Source organism: Ictalurus punctatus, chromosome 16, assembly GCF_001660625.3.
Source record: "Ictalurus punctatus breed USDA103 chromosome 16, Coco_2.0, whole genome shotgun sequence".
Lineage (NCBI taxonomy): Eukaryota > Metazoa > Chordata > Actinopteri > Siluriformes > Ictaluridae > Ictalurus > Ictalurus punctatus.
The window spans coordinates 27047586-27068593 of record NC_030431.2 but is presented as its reverse complement, the minus strand read 5'-3'; the positions used below and the strand labels follow the sequence as shown (position 1 = coordinate 27068593).

The 21008-nt window shown below is 36.6% G+C and overlaps 1 protein-coding gene across 1 annotated transcript; it reads right to left on the bottom strand.

Moving 5' to 3' along the window:
* Nucleotides 1–2444: 2444 nt before the first annotated feature.
* On the bottom strand, nt 2445–11711 carry LOC108276633 (cytolytic toxin-alpha). The gene is made up of 12 exons (XM_047160691.2): nt 11627–11711; nt 9722–9814; nt 7176–8932; nt 6482–6601; nt 5735–5823; nt 5388–5577; nt 5188–5301; nt 4884–4979; nt 4603–4691; nt 4056–4251; nt 3852–3965; nt 2445–3279 (listed from the first exon to the last, which is right to left on the bottom strand). Exons 2-12 carry the CDS (start codon nt 9810–9812, stop codon nt 3235–3237), a joined length of 2901 nt encoding a protein of 966 aa, XP_047016647.1. The 5' UTR covers nt 9813–9814; nt 11627–11711; the 3' UTR covers nt 2445–3234.
* Between the last annotated feature and the right edge of the window lie 9297 nt (nt 11712–21008).

The window sequence follows — 21008 nt, the reverse complement described above, 5'->3', positions numbered from 1 at the left end:
CTATTGTCAAGAAACAATGCTCATTTGTGAATTAATTTTTGTGTGGCTACAAATATATACTTATTAAATTCTGATTGGAATTATACAAAACCTGTTTTTCAATAGATTTTATTCGGCTCCATCTCCTCCCCCCTCAGGGCTTCTGAGATATCAGCATCACACAGTTCACACCGCTCCATCGCTCTCCATCTCTCACTCAAAGTGGTTTCACACCCCTCCCCCCATCCCACTCATCAGGGATCATCAATAACTCCCCCCTGCAGTCTCTCTCTGACAGTCAATCAGGTGAAGAAGGAGCTAAAGAAGATCAAGGCAAGAAATTGATTCCCAGATGGAATCAGCTCCAGACTATTTAAAGACTGTGCAGATCAGCTCAGTGAGGTCATCCTGCACATATTTAACCTGAACCTCAGACTGGAGCAAGTTCCAGTACTGTGGAAGACTTCCTGTGTGGTTCCAGTACCAAAATTGCACATCCTAAGGAGCCCAACCACCTCAGACTGGTAGCCTTAACTTCTCACCTGATGAAGTCCATGGAGAGGATTGTACTGCAACAACTGCAGACCTTGGTGAGCTCAGAGCTAGACCCCCTACAGTTTACTTATGAACCATGCATTGGGGAGATAAATGAAAGACACTTCATGACATTTTTCATGTACCTGTCACTACTTTACCATGTCTACTGATATGAACAGAAATGTCTCTACATTGTTGGAAAACGACAAATTTTTTATCTCACAGTAATTTGTGAGCACAGAAAGTAAATTTCTTTTCATAATGAAAGTATCACATTAGGGCAATATGTCCTATTGCCATAATAATTGCCATAAGTCTGTATGCATCCAAAGTCTCTTATATGCTGTGGTGAGAGTGCGATAGTGATCAGAACTCCGGGGAAGGTGAGCGCATGCATGTGTGGGAAGTGTAGTGGCTGGGCTGAGATATGACAAGACTTAAAAATACTTAAAATACCTGAGATTTAACCATACTATATTTCATAGAAATATATTAAAGCATATTTACTTTCTCTTATTTTACCTCTACCTTTCATCTCAGGTTGACCCTCTAATGTGACCACTGCACCAGAGCTAGTGTCAGGTTGACTCTCTCTACCTTATTGTGAAAAATAGGAGGAAAAAGTTTTGGGGTTTTTTAAACCTCACATATGGGCAGACATTATTTTCTAAATTACCTAAATATCTGTTAGTACAATAACAACCAACAGGCAATATCATTTTAGAAAAATCCTAATATTGATGTTGCCTTTTATGACTCATAGCTTGGAAGTGTTTTTGTTGTTGTTATTTGCCCTATCTGTATTTGTAACGTAAACATTTAAAATAACAACATGGAGGGCTCCCACTGTAGATAAATTTGGATGTTTGTCTTTAAATTATTTAGTATTATAACAAAGGACAGTAGATAATGCCTCTGTCTTCGTTCTGGTTTGGATTAATTGACTCCTGTCCCAATCCCATCATGAGCTAAACACTTTCATACTGAAATAATCGGCACTCACACAGCCAGATCCACACAATGTGGTGTTCAGGTTTTAGAGGTAACAGCTCTTCTGTGTGCATTTGAAAGCTATGCGTACCCTTAAAGACCTTTTCTGTTTTGATGCAAATATATTTGTTGTGCATCTCTGTGAAAATATAAATCAGCCTTTAGAAATATTTTGTTCTACAGCCCATTGCTTTCTCTGTATATCTTCATGATACTCAATGTTTTTACCCTCCAGCCACAATGAAGTTGACATCATAATAATTTCAGTTAACTTCAGACACTGTAATTGAAGAATTGATATATTTGGTCATTTCTTCACTATGCAGTGTGAGTTTGCATTTCACTGGTTTGCAGTCTCCTCTACTTCAGAATTTTTCTAACTGCATCGTGTATGTTCAAGGATTTAAAACTGAACATTTTAATGAATTTGTTGAACATGCATAATGCCAAGTATCTTCATGTCTCTGTAAAGTACTCTGTAAAGCTAATAAAAAATATTTTTAATAAAAAAGGATGTTTTAAATGGAATGAATATTGTCAAGAAAGGAAATATATATTTTAAATAAATAAATCAATCATACATACTCTGTAGATGCTTTTATTTCCACAAACATGCAAGACTCCATTTCTGTAATATCTATTAAAATCTGTTTAGAGAATTCAATCCAACAAGACTGGATAGCAGGGGCAAGAAGGGGTGAAAAATAAAATACAGTATATGACCATGAAAAAAAACGCAGTCCAAAATAAAATTGTAAATGAATCTTATAACAAAAAATAAAAACGGCTGCATGGCAAGTTGAGAGAATATACATACATACATATATGTATATATGTATGTATGTATGTATGTATGTATGTGTATATATATATATATATATATATATATATATATATATATATATATATATATATATATATATATATATTGATAGATAGATAGTTTATTTTATTTTTAATAATAATGAGTTTGGATTAATTGCTATTGTCAAAAAAAAACACTGTTCCTCTTTGAATTGCTTTTTCTGGGGCTACAAATATATAGTTATTAAATCTTGATTTGAATTGTACAAGGAGTCTTCAAATGTCTTCACATGTTCTGCAATGATACAGAAATATATTATTTTAAATATGTTAAATATATCAAATCTTTGCTACTGGGTTTATTTAATTTATTATAATATGATGATAATGATATGATAAGATGGGGTTATTTTATTTTACAAATGGTCAGTCTTATCATTTATATTAAAACTTCATTACCCACTTGTAAGCTATAAATCACCTTTTATTAATACAAAGTCAGCCAAGATCTTTTTAAAGTCTAATAATAATAATATACAAATGTTCAGCGTTTGACCACATAATGAATTTCATTTTTAAGGAAATAAACAGATTTGATGAGCATTGCAGAACTTTAAATGTAATGGTGAAAAAATATATAGATTTCTAATCAGATACCACACGATTATTCAGATAAAACATCTATTATTTTAAATAGACTTCATTAATTTATTTCTGTTTTTCTGTCTCCTACCTTTGTTCATTTGCTGCTACTGAATGTTCTAGGGGAGTGAACAATGTAATTCAATTGAAAAGGACAAATTATGACTATCATTGGAACCATTACAATAATTGAGCACAACAAAATGTTACATTACAAACAAGAGAAAAAATGATCTTGAAGATCTGAACAAGACTCCTGGAGATGAACATGTCCTCAGTTTATCAAATATGGGCAGAGAGATCACATGTCAGATTAAATTTGTCCACCTAGTAGAAAAAATATTATATGTTATATAATAAAATTTATTTTCAAATGATCAAACATATCAACAACTTGTGACTGACAGGTGTTTCTTGTTACCCAGGTGTGTTGTGTTAGATGGAATGTTTAAACAATGAATAGTTCTGCACGTCTACTCTTGGTTTAAGCCCAAGAGTGGTGGGAAGGGGATGGGTGGGTGGGTGGGTTGGTAGGTAGGTAGGTAGGTGGGTAGGTAAGTAGTTAGGTAGGTAGGTAGGTAGGTAGGTAGATAATGGTGATTTACTTATTTATTTAACCCCAATTCTTGTATATTTCAAAGTAAACTTTAATAGCTGAGGGTCAAAAACAGGAAAACCTGGGCAAAATTCAGACCTTCCTTGATAATGGATAGAATTAAGCACAAAATATTTAACATCTATCATAATAATAATAATAATAATAATAATAATAATAATAATAATAATAATAATAATAACAATAATAATAAATTATTATTGTACATAACTACATAACCTCTGCAATGGTAATTTTTATCTGAAGTGGATTTTTCCTTTTTAATCACATGACAATAACTTACATGAATAATAGCACAGGTGTTCATGAGGACGTCTCCACATATTTGAAGTGTGGACACTTTCTCCACTGGAATACGGTGGTCAAATCTATAGGAAAGATTGCCATTCACAGCAACCTGAACAAATACATAAAACCATTTAATTTAGCCTTGTTTGCTCCATTTACAATTGATGATTCATTCATTTCAATTTTCCAAACATCTCACCTCATAGGAATCTGGTGTAATGACCATGATTATATCAAAGACTTCTCCTTTACCAAATAGCACGTCCTTTTCTGACTCTTTATCCCCCCACTTTCTATTCTTGTAACTGTTACAGTGTACAGCATGTAGCTCAGGCCTGAACTGGAAAGCAATGTCATCACCATCATTTGGACCAGTCTTGTAATTTATTTCAAATCTAAAAGGGACATAAAACATTTGGATGAAAAAAATATTGAGCACTGTTCAAAAGTCTTGGGCAGCCTAAATGTTTTTAATACAAATTGTGTTTTAGATATGACTTCTGTATTATTGGCTCAGTAAGAACATTTTAGATTTCCAAAAAATAGATTGTTATAGGAAAATCTGTATGCCATTAAAGTAAGTAATATGTAAGACGCTACTTTTCAGACATTTCAATAAGAAAAATTATAATGAAGGCTGTCAGAGGTTACCAGCAACAACAGAAGCAAATGAAGTGTTCGGTTTCATACTGATTTCATGTTAATAACAGTGAAGGTATACTGTGTGCAGCATTATAAAAGCTTACCCGCTGGCATCTGAAGGAACCACCCCCTGGAAGAAAAAAGCCAGTCCAATTTTCAGTCCTCCAGGGATTTGGCCTAAATAGGGTTGGTTCTGTTAGGGTCATAAACACTGTTCATTTAGGCCATGGCAAATATCTAGTCATAATATTTTTAAATTGTTAATTGTTTTATGGTATTGTTAATTGTTAATAGTATTTTTGCCTAAATATAGCTTTTATATTTACTTAGCAAACAAAAAGTATAACAAAAAGTTATTTTCATTTTAAACTACTTTTCTACTCACAGGTTGGCAGACTGGTTGTGCCCCATCTGACTCTTTTTTCGAAAGTTCCCAACGTGAGGTACCAGAGTAGGTACCAAAGGCAGATTTGCTCCAGTTCTTACAAGATAAGAAGAATGCTTATGAATTAAAATTATACACAGGATCTCTACAATACTTAATTGTAGGTATTTAAATTCTTGATCAGCCAAAGCTCTACACAGTTTTCGGTTTCCCCCTTTTGTTCTTCCCTGTCTTACAAATTGCTGAACACATCATTTGAAAAATAAAAAAAGAACGAAACTGGAGTTTTGAGAAGCTGACTTACTGAAACGACACCAATGCTGTTTACAATGACATTTCCACCAATGTTCAGTGTAGTCACCCTTTCCATTCTTATTTTGTCTCGAAATATGCAATATTTCAGGCCATTATAATATACCTGGAAAGCAAACATGTATTGTTTGTTAACCTTACATTATTGCAATAAAGGTATTGTGTATCTGTTTATTTTATTCATCACTATACCACATAGCCTTCATCTCCAAGGACAAGGAAAATATCAAATGCTGATCCTTTGAGTAGAGGACATCCCCTAGCATATGAATGCCAATTTCCAATACTTTGGAGTTCCATGTATGAAAGAACCTCAGGGTATATCTTCAGGGAAAAAACAAAGTCATACTTCCCCTTTCCAGTCTTGAATATAAAGTCAAAGCTATGTGAAAGGGGAAAATTTTGCATTACAAAATAGGAAAATTGGTCTCATTCATCAATATTAAGATTCTGTATTTGCCCAAGAGATTTCATACTTCTCACTGCAGGACACATGATGTATTATTTTATTTTAAGTGGTTAATAGCATAAATACATACGAGTCTGAATCTGCAGGAACAACCCCTTGGATGTGAAAAGCTGTTCCAATACTTTTCATTTGTGAGATTTCAAGTTCATATGGAATTCCCTGTGGGGAGAATATGCATATGACCTCCACTTAGTGTCAATGTTGTTGTTTAAAAAAATCCAGCATTAACTCTCCACAACTCCATGAGCCAACATCACTTCAGGATCCAACACCTCTCCAGGAGCTAGTGCCACTCCACTCCACAGACTTTACTGCATTCACTGCCTCCTTCCTACTAACCTACCACAGCTGATTCTCATTCACAATCAATGAACTCTCTACAAATACAACACCACTATGCACACTCTATGAGAAGGTTTGCCAAATTTTGATCTCTCTTCTGTTTTACAATTTTACTACTTTTTACCCTTTTGCCTTGCAAGTATTAGTCACTTTGATTGAATGATCTTTGCCTGCCAATATGGATGCCAATCAATCTGCTTATACCTGTATGCAAACACCTCTGCCTCATGTATATGTCAAATGTCATACACTGCAGTAAATATAAAATTGATTTCGTATTGGTTCCCAATTTGTGTACGACTAATCTTAATTCTTCACTAGCACAAATAGGAATGTGTAGTAAAATCTACATTCATCAGCTCCTGTTGTGTCACAATAGTGGAAAATGCTTTACAGTCACTAATATAACAGTACAAATATTAAAACGACTGAGTTGACTGCATTCTTGAGCCTGACTGTGAAAGGTGTTACTCACAGGGTTGTTGACTAGATTTTTAACCACTGGCTTGATGGTTGAGGCACTCCACTGTGATGGGCCCAAGCTGCTCCTCACTTTGTGTCTTATCTCATTAATGAAAGCATAAGGTAGCCAATTCTGGGGGGAACAAAATCGTGAGGCAAACAGATGGGCTACAGTCAGTAATTGTACAAAATCTGCAAAGTGACCTGTGTGGTAGGATAAAATGACAAGTGAGTGTAGGCACAAGGTAAATTTATGTGTCAGAATATAAATGGGAAAATATCTTTGTTTGTTTATTCTGGGTTGATTAGCTTGTTTCATTACAGTTGCAGATAACCTAATGATTGCAGATAATTGGTGTGGTTGTTGAACATTATTGTAAAAGCCTGCATCAAAAATTATCGAGGAGAAGTTCACATATTTATATTTGAATTTATAGTTATAGCTAGTTCTACAGCTATCTAACTAACGTGAACTCTTCTGAGCAGCAAGGCTATCAGAGATCTATTATCCTGTGATATGAAGAGTGTGTTAGACGATTGTATGAAATGGTGTACAGGCCAATTGTGATCAAAACAGTATACTTAGTCTTTTTTTCATCTACTCTCATGAAAAACTATCGGAACTACATTTAGGCTGATAATATATTGAGTTAAAATCGTGCACATGTGAAAAGAAATTAGTAGAAATATAAAAAAAATTGACTGACCAGTCGCTGGCTGAAAGATAATTTATATTTTCCATGAGCAGAGAAGAGGACAGAGTCACTGGCTTCACTCATTCCAAATTCACTAACTGCTCTGTACCGAATCCTGTATTGTTTTTTTAGGTGAAGTCCAGTCAGTGTGAAGTTCTCCTGAGCATCTGGAGTCTCTTTGACTTCCCATTTTTCCACAACAGCTTCTGAGCCAGTGGCCTGTATTATCCTGTATTCCACCCTGAACCGCACTGTCGATCCAGTTGGGGACTTCTGCAGCTTCAGGATTATATTTTGGTCTTGAATGTCCACCATGGGTGTAGGTGGTTTGGACACAGGTTGAAATGCGCTGTCAATCATTTTCCCTTTTTTGTAAAGACGGATGGAGATTCCAGGATTCGAGGAGTCGGAGACTGAGACAATGACAAACTTGGGTTTTCTCTCATCTTTATTAGCTTGGAAAAATCCTTTGAAGAGAAAAAGCTTATCTTTCAAATTCCCAATTACTTCAGGATTGTGGAACCAGACCTTGATGTCTTGGTCAGCTGACACTGGAATAGCTGACAATTCTTCAAACTCATCCACTTTCAGAAATGTAGTTAGAATTGACAAATACGAGTCTTCATCCATTAGAGACGTAAAGCAGAAGCATACTACAGTATCAACATTGGGATTAAAGAGAATATTGTTCATCAGGGCTGAGTATTGTTCAACAGGAACACCATTCAGTTGCTGAGTATAGAGATTCAGTAGATTTATTTCACCCTGCCTGTACGCAAGCCATTGATTCAGCTTCTCAGCTCTAAAGGGAGACTTCTGATGGATGGCTATGATTTTTGCTAGTGCCGCCTCCTGCTCCTGTCCAGACCGAATAGCAGGAATGAGCCTACGCAGCGCTTTTAGAAACTTCACCTTGTAGACATCTAGCAGTTCCTGAAATGTCTTCAGCCTGAGTTTCACATCTTTGAAATCATTTATTGTTGTGTTTGTAATCAGGTCATTGCATTGAGCCTCTGCATTTCCCAGTTCCTCCAATAAAGTTTCTGTTTTAATGATCAGGGTCTTATGAATTTCCCTCTCCAGTGTAGCTGCTTTTTTACTCAAACGTGCAAGGGGATAAAGCCAAACTTTCATTGGTACTGCATCATTCTCCCGATTCCTCAGCAGAGATGGAAGTGTCCTGTACACCTGGAGGGCCTCCATGTATGTGGTGGGGTTCTGCTCAAGTTCATAGTCACCATAAAATGTACAGTTGATAGTATCAGCTAATTTTCTTTCTGTTTCACTCATGGTTATAGCTCCTTCTCCTGCAATGGAAAGTGAAGGTATATTTTGGACCATTACATTTAGGTTTCCCTCGATTTCTTCTTTATCCTCATTCTCATTGGCTGTTAGATCAAACACCATGAAAGCCTGAGCTCCATACAGTACAGCAGTAACAACGTGTGTGGCAGCTCCATCATCAAACACCTGAGGATAGGTGATATTACCCAGCTGGTCCATAGTAAGTTGTTCAAATTTTGTTGTCTGGCTGTACTTCAGAGAAACCCGGCTCTGACGTGCCGAGGATTTGTTATCACGCATGTACCTGGCCGACCCTCCAACTTCCACCAAACCACCCAGGAAGCTAGCTTTAAGGGAGGCACTCACATCTAGAAGTTTTGCTTTCTCATTGAGAGAGTCAGAAGCAGTGAAACTCAGATCTGTCTTGGGCTGTCGACGTGAATCCAAATACTTCTTTATTGTTTCATTATCCCATAGAGAAATACCTGAAATGGGAGACTGCAACTGATACTTCTGTCACAAACTGTGCAACAATAACTGTTAGCTATAGGTGATATGCCAACTTAAGTTAAAATGTTATACAAATAGTTAATTATTAGTTATTATTGAATTATTGAAACCAAAACCTGCAATTTATGCGTGTGAGGCTCAGGCTTTACTTAAGTGGTGGCTCCATGGCCATTGTGGCATTATATATATTTGCATTAAATTTGCCATTATTGGTTATCCAATAAGCAAAAACATGATCATGTTATAGTGAGTAAAATGACAAAGTGATACTGTTACAACACACTTTAATTAGGTTTAATTAATAAATTATGGTAATTAACATGCCTTATCAAATGTGGTCTTGAGAGATATTGTCTCCAGTTAAGATACAGAGGAACTTCATAAGCACAAGGTTTTTTATATATATATAATTAATAGGAATTTTCATATTTACATGTACAATACATAATTATGTTCCTTGAATGGCATTCATCATTTTCTGTTCAGGGTTAAATGGTTAGAACATACTCTCAGTGAATAATTGATATTCACACTGCAACAAAGCAAACTTCACACTGCACGCACATCTCAAGCTTAACTCTCCGAGCAGCACTTACATCTTCAACACTGCATCACTCATTCCACAATCAATGCACTAAATTTCCCACCAAATTTTTTTTTTTTAAGTATATAGCTTTAATTTAAGTAATTGTTATCTAATTTACTTCCAGAAGGTGAATCCAATGTCACAAAACGTTTCAAGTAAAATATTGGTGGATGTTTACCTGGAATTAAGGAATCACTGCGGCAGTCGTACAGGGTGCCAGGATGCAGAGCCCTTCCTAGAGCCGCCATTTCAATGGTTTTGGACTCCATAACTGTCAAGAAAATTACGGTATACAGTAGAAATAAGAAGGAACTTCAGCCACTACCCAGACAGATGGTATTTTGTCACTGTGAACATTCCAACATAGCAAAACCCTCATCCTAGATTCAAATCCATATTGCTGGAGTACAGAACTAAAACAGTAACAAATGGGTGAAGTTGCAATTTTATATATATATATATATATATATATATATATATATATATATATATATATATATAAGCATTAATTATAATAGTACTATTACGAAGTACAGTGAGGGAAAAAAGTATTTGATCCCCTGCTGATTTTGTACGTTTGCCCACTGACAAAGAAATGATCAGTCTATAATTTTAATGGTAGATTTATTTGAACAGTGAGAGACAGAATAACAACAAAAAAATCCAGAAAAACGCATGTCAAAAATGTTATAAATTGATTTGCATTTTAATGAGGGAAATAAGTATTTGACCCACTCTCAATCAGAAAGATTTCTGGCTCCCAGGTGTCTTTTATACAGGTAACGAGCTGAGATTAGGAACACACTCTTAAAGGGAGTGCTCCTAATCTCAGCTTGTTGGTGCGATTGGTGCGATTATTCGCAAATGGAAGAAACACAAAAGAACTGTCAATCTCCCTCGGCCTGGGGCTCCATGCAAGATCTCACCTCGTGGAGTTGCAATGATCATGAGAACAGTGAGGAATCAGCCCAGAACTACACGGGAGGATCTTGTCAATGATCTCAAGGAAGCTGGGACCATAGTCACCAAGAAAACAATTGGTAACACACTACGCCGTGAAGGACTGAAATCCTGCAGCACCCGCAAAGTCCCCCTGCTCAAGAAAGCACATATACATGCCCGTCTGAAGTTTGCCAATGAACATCTGAATGATTCAGAGGACAACTAGGTGAAAGTGTTGTGGTCAGATGAGACCAAAATGGAGCTCTTTGGCATCAACTCAACTCGCCGTGTTTGGAGGAGGAGGAATGCTGCCTATGACCCCAAGAACACCATCCCCACCGTCAAACATGGAGGTGGAAACATTATGCTTTGGGGGTGTTTTTCTGCTAAGGGGACAGGACAACTTCACCGCATCAAAGGGACGATGGACGGGGCCATGTACCATCAAATCTTGGGTGAGAACCTCCTTCCCTCAGCCAGGGCATTGAAAATGGGTCGTGGATGGGTATTCCAGCATGACAATGACCCAAAACACACGGCCAAGGCAACAAAGGAGTGGCTCAAGAAGAAGCACATTAAGGTCCTGGAGTGGCCTAGCCAGTCTCCAGACCTTAATCCCATAGAAAATCTGTGGAGGGAGCTGAAGGTTCGAGTTGCCAAACGTCAGCCTCGAAACCTTAATGACTTGGAGAAGATCTGCAAAGAGGAGTGGGACAAAATCCCTCCTGAGATGTGTGCAAACCTGGTGGCCAACTACAAGAAACGTCTGACCTCTGTGATTGCCAACAAGGGTTTTGCCACAAGTACTAAGTCATGTTTTGCAGAGGGGTCAAATACTTATTTCCCTCATTAAAATGCAAATCAATTTATAACATTTTTGACATGCGTTTTTCTGGATTTTTTTGTTGTTATTCTGTCTCTCACTGTTCAAATAAATCTACCATTAAAATTATAGACTGATCATTTCTTTGTCAGTGGGCAAACGTACAAAATCAGCAGGGGATCAAATACTTTTTTCCCTCACTGTACATTAATAAAATTAGTAAAAAAATAAATAAATATTTGTAGAAACAGTAATAGTAGTATTTAAAGCAGTTGTTATCAGCAGTACTAGTTGTAATAGAAGCTGTAATGTTCTTACCTTGTCTAAAAGTTTTCACTAGAAAACAGAAACAGATAAATGAGAGAATTATTGTTGCCAGTCTTAACTAGCGTCCTCTTCTCTTAGTTGTCAGATATTTATAGCCAACTGGGTGAAAAAAAAAAATACGTATGAAATTTGCAACCAGTTTAGGCAAATAAGCAGGTAATATTTAAGGTGGAACACAATGGGACTGGTCCACACTCGTGTTGAGGCAGGTGCTTCTCTTAGACGTGCCCTTAGTATTATAAGGTATTATAATACTATAATAAGCTGCCCAATGCCGTTGGGCGGCTGTGGCTCAGGTGGTTGAGCAGGTTGTCCACTAATCGTAGGGTTGAAGGTTTGATTCCCGGCCCACATGACTCCACATGCTGAAGTATCCTTGGGCAAGACACTGAACCCCAAGTTGCTCCTGATGGCAAGTTAGCACCTTGCATGGCAGCTCTGCTACCGTGAGTGAATGGGTGAAGGAGACATAGTGTAAAGCACTTTGGATAAAAGCACTATATAAGTGCACCATTTATTAGCTGTGTGAAGAATGGAAGGTCAAATCTTATAATACTAAGATCACAATGTATAGTTTCACACAACTTTAATTTATGACTAGTAATGTGAATAAAGTTGAAGGCTCAACACGAAAATAAATATATGAATTTTAAAGGAAAATGCTGTTAGGATAAAGAGCAAAAAAATGTATCAGGGAATATGAAAGATCAATTTAACTAAATAAACAACTGGAACAACAACTATAATGGGCTAAGTGCATCCTGTATTTTGAGTAGTTCATGCTGCAATTTCACACATTCAAACCTCAAAATTAATTATAGTCATGGTAAGTGCTTGTTTTACATGCAAAACTGTTTCCCCAACAGCTACAGACAAGAGAAATCTCACAGTCTGTACTCATGCAATTTGAATACTCTTAATGAACTTCAACAGCTGCATAGCACGGGGCTGAATGTGGATAACTTTTTCACAAATTTTTTGGTTTATCATTTGAATTACGCCCAAATGAGTCACACACTCTATGGACCTACAAGGGTATATGTATAATATATGAAATTAAAATGACATTTTCATAAATTTTTATTCTAAATATATCTTCACAAGTATTTTAACACTTTGTAGTTGGTTGAAAACCATTTCGAACTTACTTCTGTAATTCCATTACTTTCACTTTCAGGTTTGTTTTACTTCTTCAATCTATCTTCTCTTCAATAAGTGAAATGCAGACAGAGGATATAGATGGATCGCATGGATCTCTCTCTCTCTCTCTCTCTCTCTCTCTCTCTCTCTCTCTCTCTCTCACACACACACACACACACACACACACACACACACATAAAGTACCTGTTCATACATGCCACATAAGGCACATCTGGCACATCTGCACATGCACAGGATACTTTAACACATTACATACTTATAAATATACAGATACATACATACCTACAAATTCATATTTGTATTTTTGTATGTTATTACCCCTATATACATAGTTATATTGTCTGTATAGTGTATTTCACTGCAATGTGTACCTGCTATGAATGCGCATGTGACCTTGTGAATTTTTGCAGCCTGAATTTGTGAGATTGAAAAATAATGTGTTGAAATATTACCTGACAAATAATGAAGATGGTATTTTAACAACTGAATATTTTGGAACTGTATTTTAGGAAGGTGAATGTGTGTGCATTGAATTTTGAATGGTGGAATTTGGTTTTCAATCAAAATATACAAATCCAATTAATTGCAGAGGAAACTAATTCAAGCACTTTTATTGCAGGGTTGTTTTTTTTTTTTTCAAATTATTGTTATCGCGATATGTTTTTATTTCATTTATGTAATTCAACATGCCATTTTGCCTTGAGGACATTTGGCAATATTATACTTCCATATCAGTGACAGTGTCACATCCTCTGCATCCTGAACACTATTAAATTATCACATAATCTTATTTATATACCACCTGTATTTCAGAGATTATGTTGCTGTCCATGTAGACAAAGTCTCTTAATTTATTTTTCTCCTATAGTATTTCTCAGTTTAGTGTTTAATGGTTTTTTGTTTTTCAACAATTGTGTGTATTATCAGGTAGATTGTGTATTTTGTATATTTAAATATTTACAACAAATGTATACCTTCAAATATGTCTGTACCATGTCCAAGGTTGGAAAAGAAAAGCAGTATACCTTCCTAGGGTAACCCTTCTAAGGACCAATACATCTGAAGTACATTTTTGCCTCTAGATTATGTGCTTTCTGGGCAAAATTTGTGGACATTTTCCAAAATGTCTCAATTTTAAACATCAGTTATACATGTATAGAAGTTCTCAAGGGAAAGCACTTGATCAGAGTAATTTGCAAACAAAATAAACAAATTGTCAGCCAAGGACCATTTTAAGTAAATGAGCAGTCTCACCAGAGAGCGTAGACAAGAACTTTACATTTTAATCATGTCTTTAATGAAAATCTTTTGTAACCAAATCATGCTAGATTTATTTTAAACAATCATTTAGTCATTTAATTTCTACTCAGTTTGAACAAGACAATAGTTTGTTATGTTAGTGTTATAATAACCCGTAAACACCTAGGATATATTTCAGCTTTTTTGCTACAATTTTTATAGCGAGCCTTACTTTTCTGAGGCTTAAGCTATTTTAAGCTATATACCATAGGAATGCCATCATTATTAACAATCTTAACATATTTTAGTAGCCATTCTATGAATTTCAAGTTATTTTAACATCCTTAAGATTACTTTTGGAGGTATTTCAAAATTCTTGATTTCACAAGCAAATATTTTTGCAGGAATGATTCTAGTTGTCTGTAGTCTGAGGATAACAAAACATTATTGGGTCTCATTAATCAAACTGGACTGGAAATAGATTTATGTGTAAATTGTTTGTATGAGTGGTTACACAAAAAAATTGGTACAAATCCTGTAATTTCAGAAAACCATTCAAACCCTACTCCTGCTCCTGGGGGTGTGTAAATTTTCACATAAGAATATACGTATGTGTGGTATTTGTGGTCTTAAAGTGATAATGGACTGCCTTTGTCAAACAAGCCTGCTATTTGCATCTTTCATTCACAAGAGATCATGAGACCATGTTGATTCACATGGAAATACCAGTTTGTTCAATTCAGTTGTACAGTTGTGATCTGATAACTTGGGATGGATGTTAATATCAGGTATGAATGGGCAAGATGCTATTTGGGCTCCTCTCCTATGCACTAATAGCTGGTGTGTGGTGGGAGTTCTAGAGCAGTATGGCTGCCTCTCAGCATCCAGGTGGAGGATACACACTAGTGGTGGTTGAGGAGATTTCCCCCATACAATGTAAAGTGCTTTGAGTGTCTAGGAAACCTCTATATAAATGTAAGAAATTATTATTATTATTATTATTATTATTATTATTATTATTATTATTATTATTACTACTACTACTACTACTACTATTATTATTATTATTATTATTAATAATAATAATAATAATAATAATAGCAGTGACCTGGACAGAATTAATGGCCATAACCATGCTGAGGTGAGAAACATAACAAATGTGTAGAGATGGAGTTAGTGTCCTCATTATTTTTTGTTTAACATACATTTCTCCACACAGGAAAAACAAAACAACAAACAAACTAGAAACATTATATAAAATAAAAATAAATAAATAAAAAAGCAGTCACTGTCCTTTAGTCAGTCTCCTAAATCAATTTAATATTCCATTCTTTCCCCAGGTCCACAGGTACCCTGATAGATCTGTACTTGTACTTATATAGCGCTTTTATCCAAAGTGCTTTACACTGTGTCTCATTCACCCATTCACCCATACAGACACACACACACACACACACACACACACACACACATACACACACACACACACCAGTGGTAGCAGAGCTGCCATGCAAGGCGCTAACTTGCAGTCGGGAGCAAATGAACAGATTTTTTAAATGAATGATTCATTGATCAAGAAAAATGTTGATGCAAACAAAACAAACGGGGCAAGACAGAAATCGTGGTCGGGGATGTAAGCAAAGGTCAAAATCACTAATCGAATAAACACAGTAGAATTCGCTTGGAGAACAATAGAGAAACTAGTCTGCTGAACGTTTACTTCGCAAAGTGTCTCTGTATCCAAAGTCTCTTAAAAAGCCGTGGTGAGTGGACTAGGTGATTGGCTGTAGGTGTGTATGATCAGTACTCGTGTGTGGGAATTGTAGTCCTTAGCGGCCATGTTAGAAGTGGGTGTTGCTTCTCGGGAAACTGAGTCCTGGCTGGGCTGAGATATGACACCAGGCTGCTTTTTGTCCACCCCTGCTTTGGCAGATGCCCTTAACCAAAGCTACTCACAGAAGTGCTTTGAAGTCTCTATCAATAATGTTTAACACTGCAAACAATGTCAACTGAGTGGCAGATATTGTGCAATTCACACTTTGTTTAGATAAAGATGTGTTTGCTAAAACATTTAAAATGTTATTTCTTTTTAAACTTCAGAAAGCTATATTAAGCAGAGATGCTTGTTCACTATCATTTGCAAACCACATTGTTAGTACTCTCAGACATGAATTATTAGTAACCAAATGAACAGTCTCACCACAGTGCCTCAAGGGACTTTTTAACAAATATTCTTTAAGCAACTGTTCCTGCCTTTGTTTTATGTAATAATTTATTCTGTCCACAGAACATTCTTCCAGTAGGCTTTTGGAATATTTTTGTAGTTGCTTCCTCCTTGCTACAGTATCCTGCTGTTACGAAACAGGACTCAACAGGAAGGAAGCACAGGAGTAAAGTCTTTATTTACACTTAATGCAGGAAACACTCGTTTAACCAAGGCATGAGCACTCGTTTAACCAAGGCTTGAACACTCCTAACTATGGCAGGAACACTCCTTCTAACTAGAGCATGAAACTAGGAACAGGAAACTAGACATAGCATGGACACATTACCGCCTGGCACCATTATACATTCCGTCTTTCCTTTAATCAGTCATTACTCTACCCTAATACCGCCCGAAGTGCGTAGCAACGCGAGGCGTTTAAATAGCCAGTCACAATTACCTTAATTGCTGACAGCTGGCAACACTTCACAACACACCCTCGCACCTCCGCCAATAACTGAACCGGGAGGGGACAGAACAGGAACCAAAACAAGTGCACATGTCCATAGCAAACAAAGTCTTAGCGTCCATGCGCACTTCAAGCACGTGCACGCACTCTCCAGCTGCTCGTGCACGTCGTCACCGCAGCGCCATCTGCTGGCGAGATCGTGACACCTGCCATGCTTGTTCAGTTTTGCCTGCTGGTGAACTCATGAATATTGTCATTACGCAATGCAAGAGTGGCCTGTTGGTCCTTAGATATTATCCTGTAGTTCTTGCTGATTTCCCATGATAATATTTGTCATGCCCTTAGAGTTTTGCTGGACACTCCTTGGGAGAGTATCAGTGATGCTGAATTTCCTCCATTTGTATATCATATGCCTCACAGTGGAGGGTGAACTCTTTAAAAATGGTTTTGTAACCTTTTCCAGCTTGGTGAGCATCAGTAACTCTTTCTGAGGCCCTCAAGAATCTCCTCTGATCTAGGCATAGCACACCTCTATAAACCTGAAAAACCTGGTGGTCTTTGAGAGTAAAGACCCAAGTTTGTTTTCTTGAAACATATGAGGGCCTGCTAAACTCATGCCTGATTGCCATGCTCTTCATTGAAACACCTGACTACAATTACTTCAATTTAAATAACTCATACTCCTAGTGGTTCACATACTTTTACCAACAAATTTAGTTATTGTTGGAAAATTTAGCTCAATTAAAAAAATTTAAAACTACAATGCATTTTTGCATGATTTGTTGAACTGTATTCTCTTTATCTAGTCTTAGGACTTAGATGGAGATCTGATCACATTTCAGGTCAAATTTATGCAGAAATACAGAAAATTGTAAAGGGTTGGCAAAATTTCTATTGGCACTGTTCATTTTTAAAATATTCACTATTGTATTTCAATTCAATTTTATTTTAATAGCGCTTTTAACAGTGAACACTGTCACAAAGCACCTTTACAGAAATATATAAATTCAGGATATAGATGTTAAATGTATGAATTTATCCTTAATGAGCAGCCAGAGGTGACGGTGGTGAGGAAAAACTCCCTGAGACGATATGAGGAAGAAACCATGAGAGGAACCAGCCTCAGAAGGAAACCTTTCCTCATCTGGGTAACAACAGATAGTGCTGTATAACTGTATACTATATTGGTAAAAATTGCAGTGGTATAAACAGTAACCTGTGGGCTTATGTATAACTTATGAGCATGAGCTTCCAAGTCATTTCTGAATTCATCATAGTTTTAACTTATGGTCTGTTGTGTTGAAGTTATTAACACTTCAGTGATGGAGACTTGAGTACAAAATTGTTCTTAGCACTTGTAGTCCTAAGACTATCCAAGGAAGAACATCCACAGCCATCTTTATGTACAATCCACAGTAATCTCATGGTCATCTTTAGGCTGTCCATGTGGCACCACCTTTATCAGCAGCAAGTGATGTTGAAGTGCCGACAACTTCAACCAGACGTAGTGTATCAGGATCGGGCAAGTCTAGAGAGCAGGTTGCAACAGCATCCAAATTTACAATATAAAATTCTATTTTATAATCAATGCGTGATTTTAGTGTGGATAAGATCGGGGTGATGTGGTTGTATCTTCTGGTTCTAGTTAGGACTCTAGCAGCTGCATTCGGGACTAACTGGAGTTTGTTTATGCTCTTACTGGAACATCCAGACAGTAAGACATTACAGTAATCTAGTCTAGAGGTGACGAAAGCATGAACTAATATTTCTGCATCATGTAGTGACAATATATTTCTTATCTTAGAAATATTTCTGAGATGAAAGAAGACTATCCTAGTAATATTATCTACATGAGCATCAAATGATAGACTGGAGTCAATAATCACTACAAGGTCTTTTACTGCTGCACATGATGAAACAGAAAGACCATCCAGAGTTACTGTGAGATCAGAAAGATTACTTCTAGCTACACGTGGTCCTAGTACAAGTTCTTCTGTCTTAACAGAATTAAGTGAGAGGAAGTTAATAAGCATCCAACATCTAATGTCTTTTACACATTCCTCAACTTTATTAAGTTGCTGTCTGTCATCTGGCTTCGCTGAAACATACAACTGTGTATCATCAGCATAACAGTGGAAGCTAATTCCATGTTTATGAATAATTTGGCATAGAGGTAGCATCTATAAAGTAAAAAGCAGTGGGCCTAAAACAGAACCTTGCAGAACACCAAACATTTCCTCAGTATGCAAAGAGAAGTCTCCATTTACATCTACGAACTGATAACGATCAGTCTTATAAGACCTGAGACAGGAGAGGACTGTTCCTTTAATGCCAACAACATTTTCTAGTCTATCAAGGAGAACAGTATTTCATGAATGTTATTCCTATGTAGGTACGAGCATAACTCTAGGATCTTGGAGATACATATGTTTGAATATAGATTTGTAATAGATGTTACATACATGCTATGCAGTTCCTACAAGGAGGCTCTTGGGGGCAGTGGGTGTACTGAGAGGAGCTCGACTCCATGGAGGAGCAAGGTGTCATTGTAAAAGTTACAGACAGTACGTTTACATGGACAACAATAATCCAATATTAACCCGATTAAGACGATACTTTGATTAATAAACTACCATGTAAACAGCAATTTTTTATTACCTTAATACCTTAACACGGCAGTGCTCAACCGTTTAACGGCAAACAAGAGAGCACGGCTGAGTCCCAAACCACGTACTTAACTGCTATATAGTAGACGAAATACATGTGTCTCGGCTACTATATAGTAGGGGTTTCTGTCATATATCAAGGAGGTAACTCTGGACTTCAGTTCCCATCAGCCACTGCACTGTACTACAACATGTCACATGACCACCTGCACCTGAATCACGTTTCTGTTAACGAGCACACTTATATTTAACCATTGATTGCACTGCTTCTCTGTCTTATGTTTGTCTTAGACTACCATGTTCCATGTTCCCTTGTATTGATGTTGTTAGTTTATGTGTAGTCTGTACCACAGTGTTTTGTATCAGTCTAAGTATCCTTTGTGTTTTGGTTGATTTATATAATAAAACATTGAAAATTGCTTCCAAACCATCTTTGAAACGTGACATTCAGACATTCATACACCACTGAGACAGCTACTGTGGCACAACAGTGAGTTCGTAAGGGACAATTGCATGATGCAGCATTTCAAAAGATGAAGGACCTGTTCCATCTATGGTTGTTAGTACACCAGTGGTTTCTTTCTTTTGGGGTAGCTGTAGAGAGGGTTGTCCACTAATTGCAATCTTGGCGGTTCGATTAAAGGCCTAGCTAATATCATGTGCCTTAAGATGTAGTCTCCTATAACCAGAGCTTTTTCCAGTACACCGACTGCACTTCTTAATGATGAACTAATCTTGTGATTTCATTAGTAACACCTGGTTGCTAATTACTCTGTTAATGATTGTGGAAGTAAGAAGGGTGTACTTATATTTTCCCCACCCTGATTTCTGAATACTTTTGGGAGGAAATTAAATATTGACATCTGTTGAGTTTGTTTATAGAAGTTGGTGAGGATCACACAGTTGTTATTTCTGCTCAAATAAATAAAAACTTTTTCCCATGACTGATCCTAGGTACGAATTGGCATATTGTCTGTACTAAACAGTATCCAAGATTAGAATTAATGTGATTAGTGTGTCCCAAATCGTAGTATGTTGAAATGAGTATCTTAAAGGTTCCCGGATAGTCTGCTATTTCTGGAAGATTTTTGAAGTGTGGGTCTGTGGACACTTTTTCAGCTAATATTACCCATGAATCCTTGCATGAGGGATAAAGCAAGGGAATGATAAATTAAACTATATAGTATAAATTATATAAGGAATAGTGAATGAAGAAAAGTTTAAATGTAATGAGGAGTGTGTTTACGGTGACAGTGTACTTGTAGCCTCTTTTACTACACACTCAGAAGTGTGTACTTTTTCTTCACAAAAAGAGTACATACCTTTAGTACATAGTATAAGTATTCCAACTGGGACACAGGTTATATTTTTCATTATAAACACGTCATATTCACACACAGAACCAACACACAGATTGCAATAATCATGGTGGAATGTGGGCTCCGATGAGTGATCCAATGACGGACATGTGTGTGTGTGTGTGTCTGATAGAGAGAGAGAGAGAGAGAGAGAGAGAGAGAGAGAGAGAGAGAGAGAGAGAGAGTTTTGAGGTGTTCCTGTGCTCTAAATGTTCCTAAACTGGTTTAGCGTGATTTTTTTAATAAGAGGTTGGCTTAAGGAGGCAAGTGTGTGTGT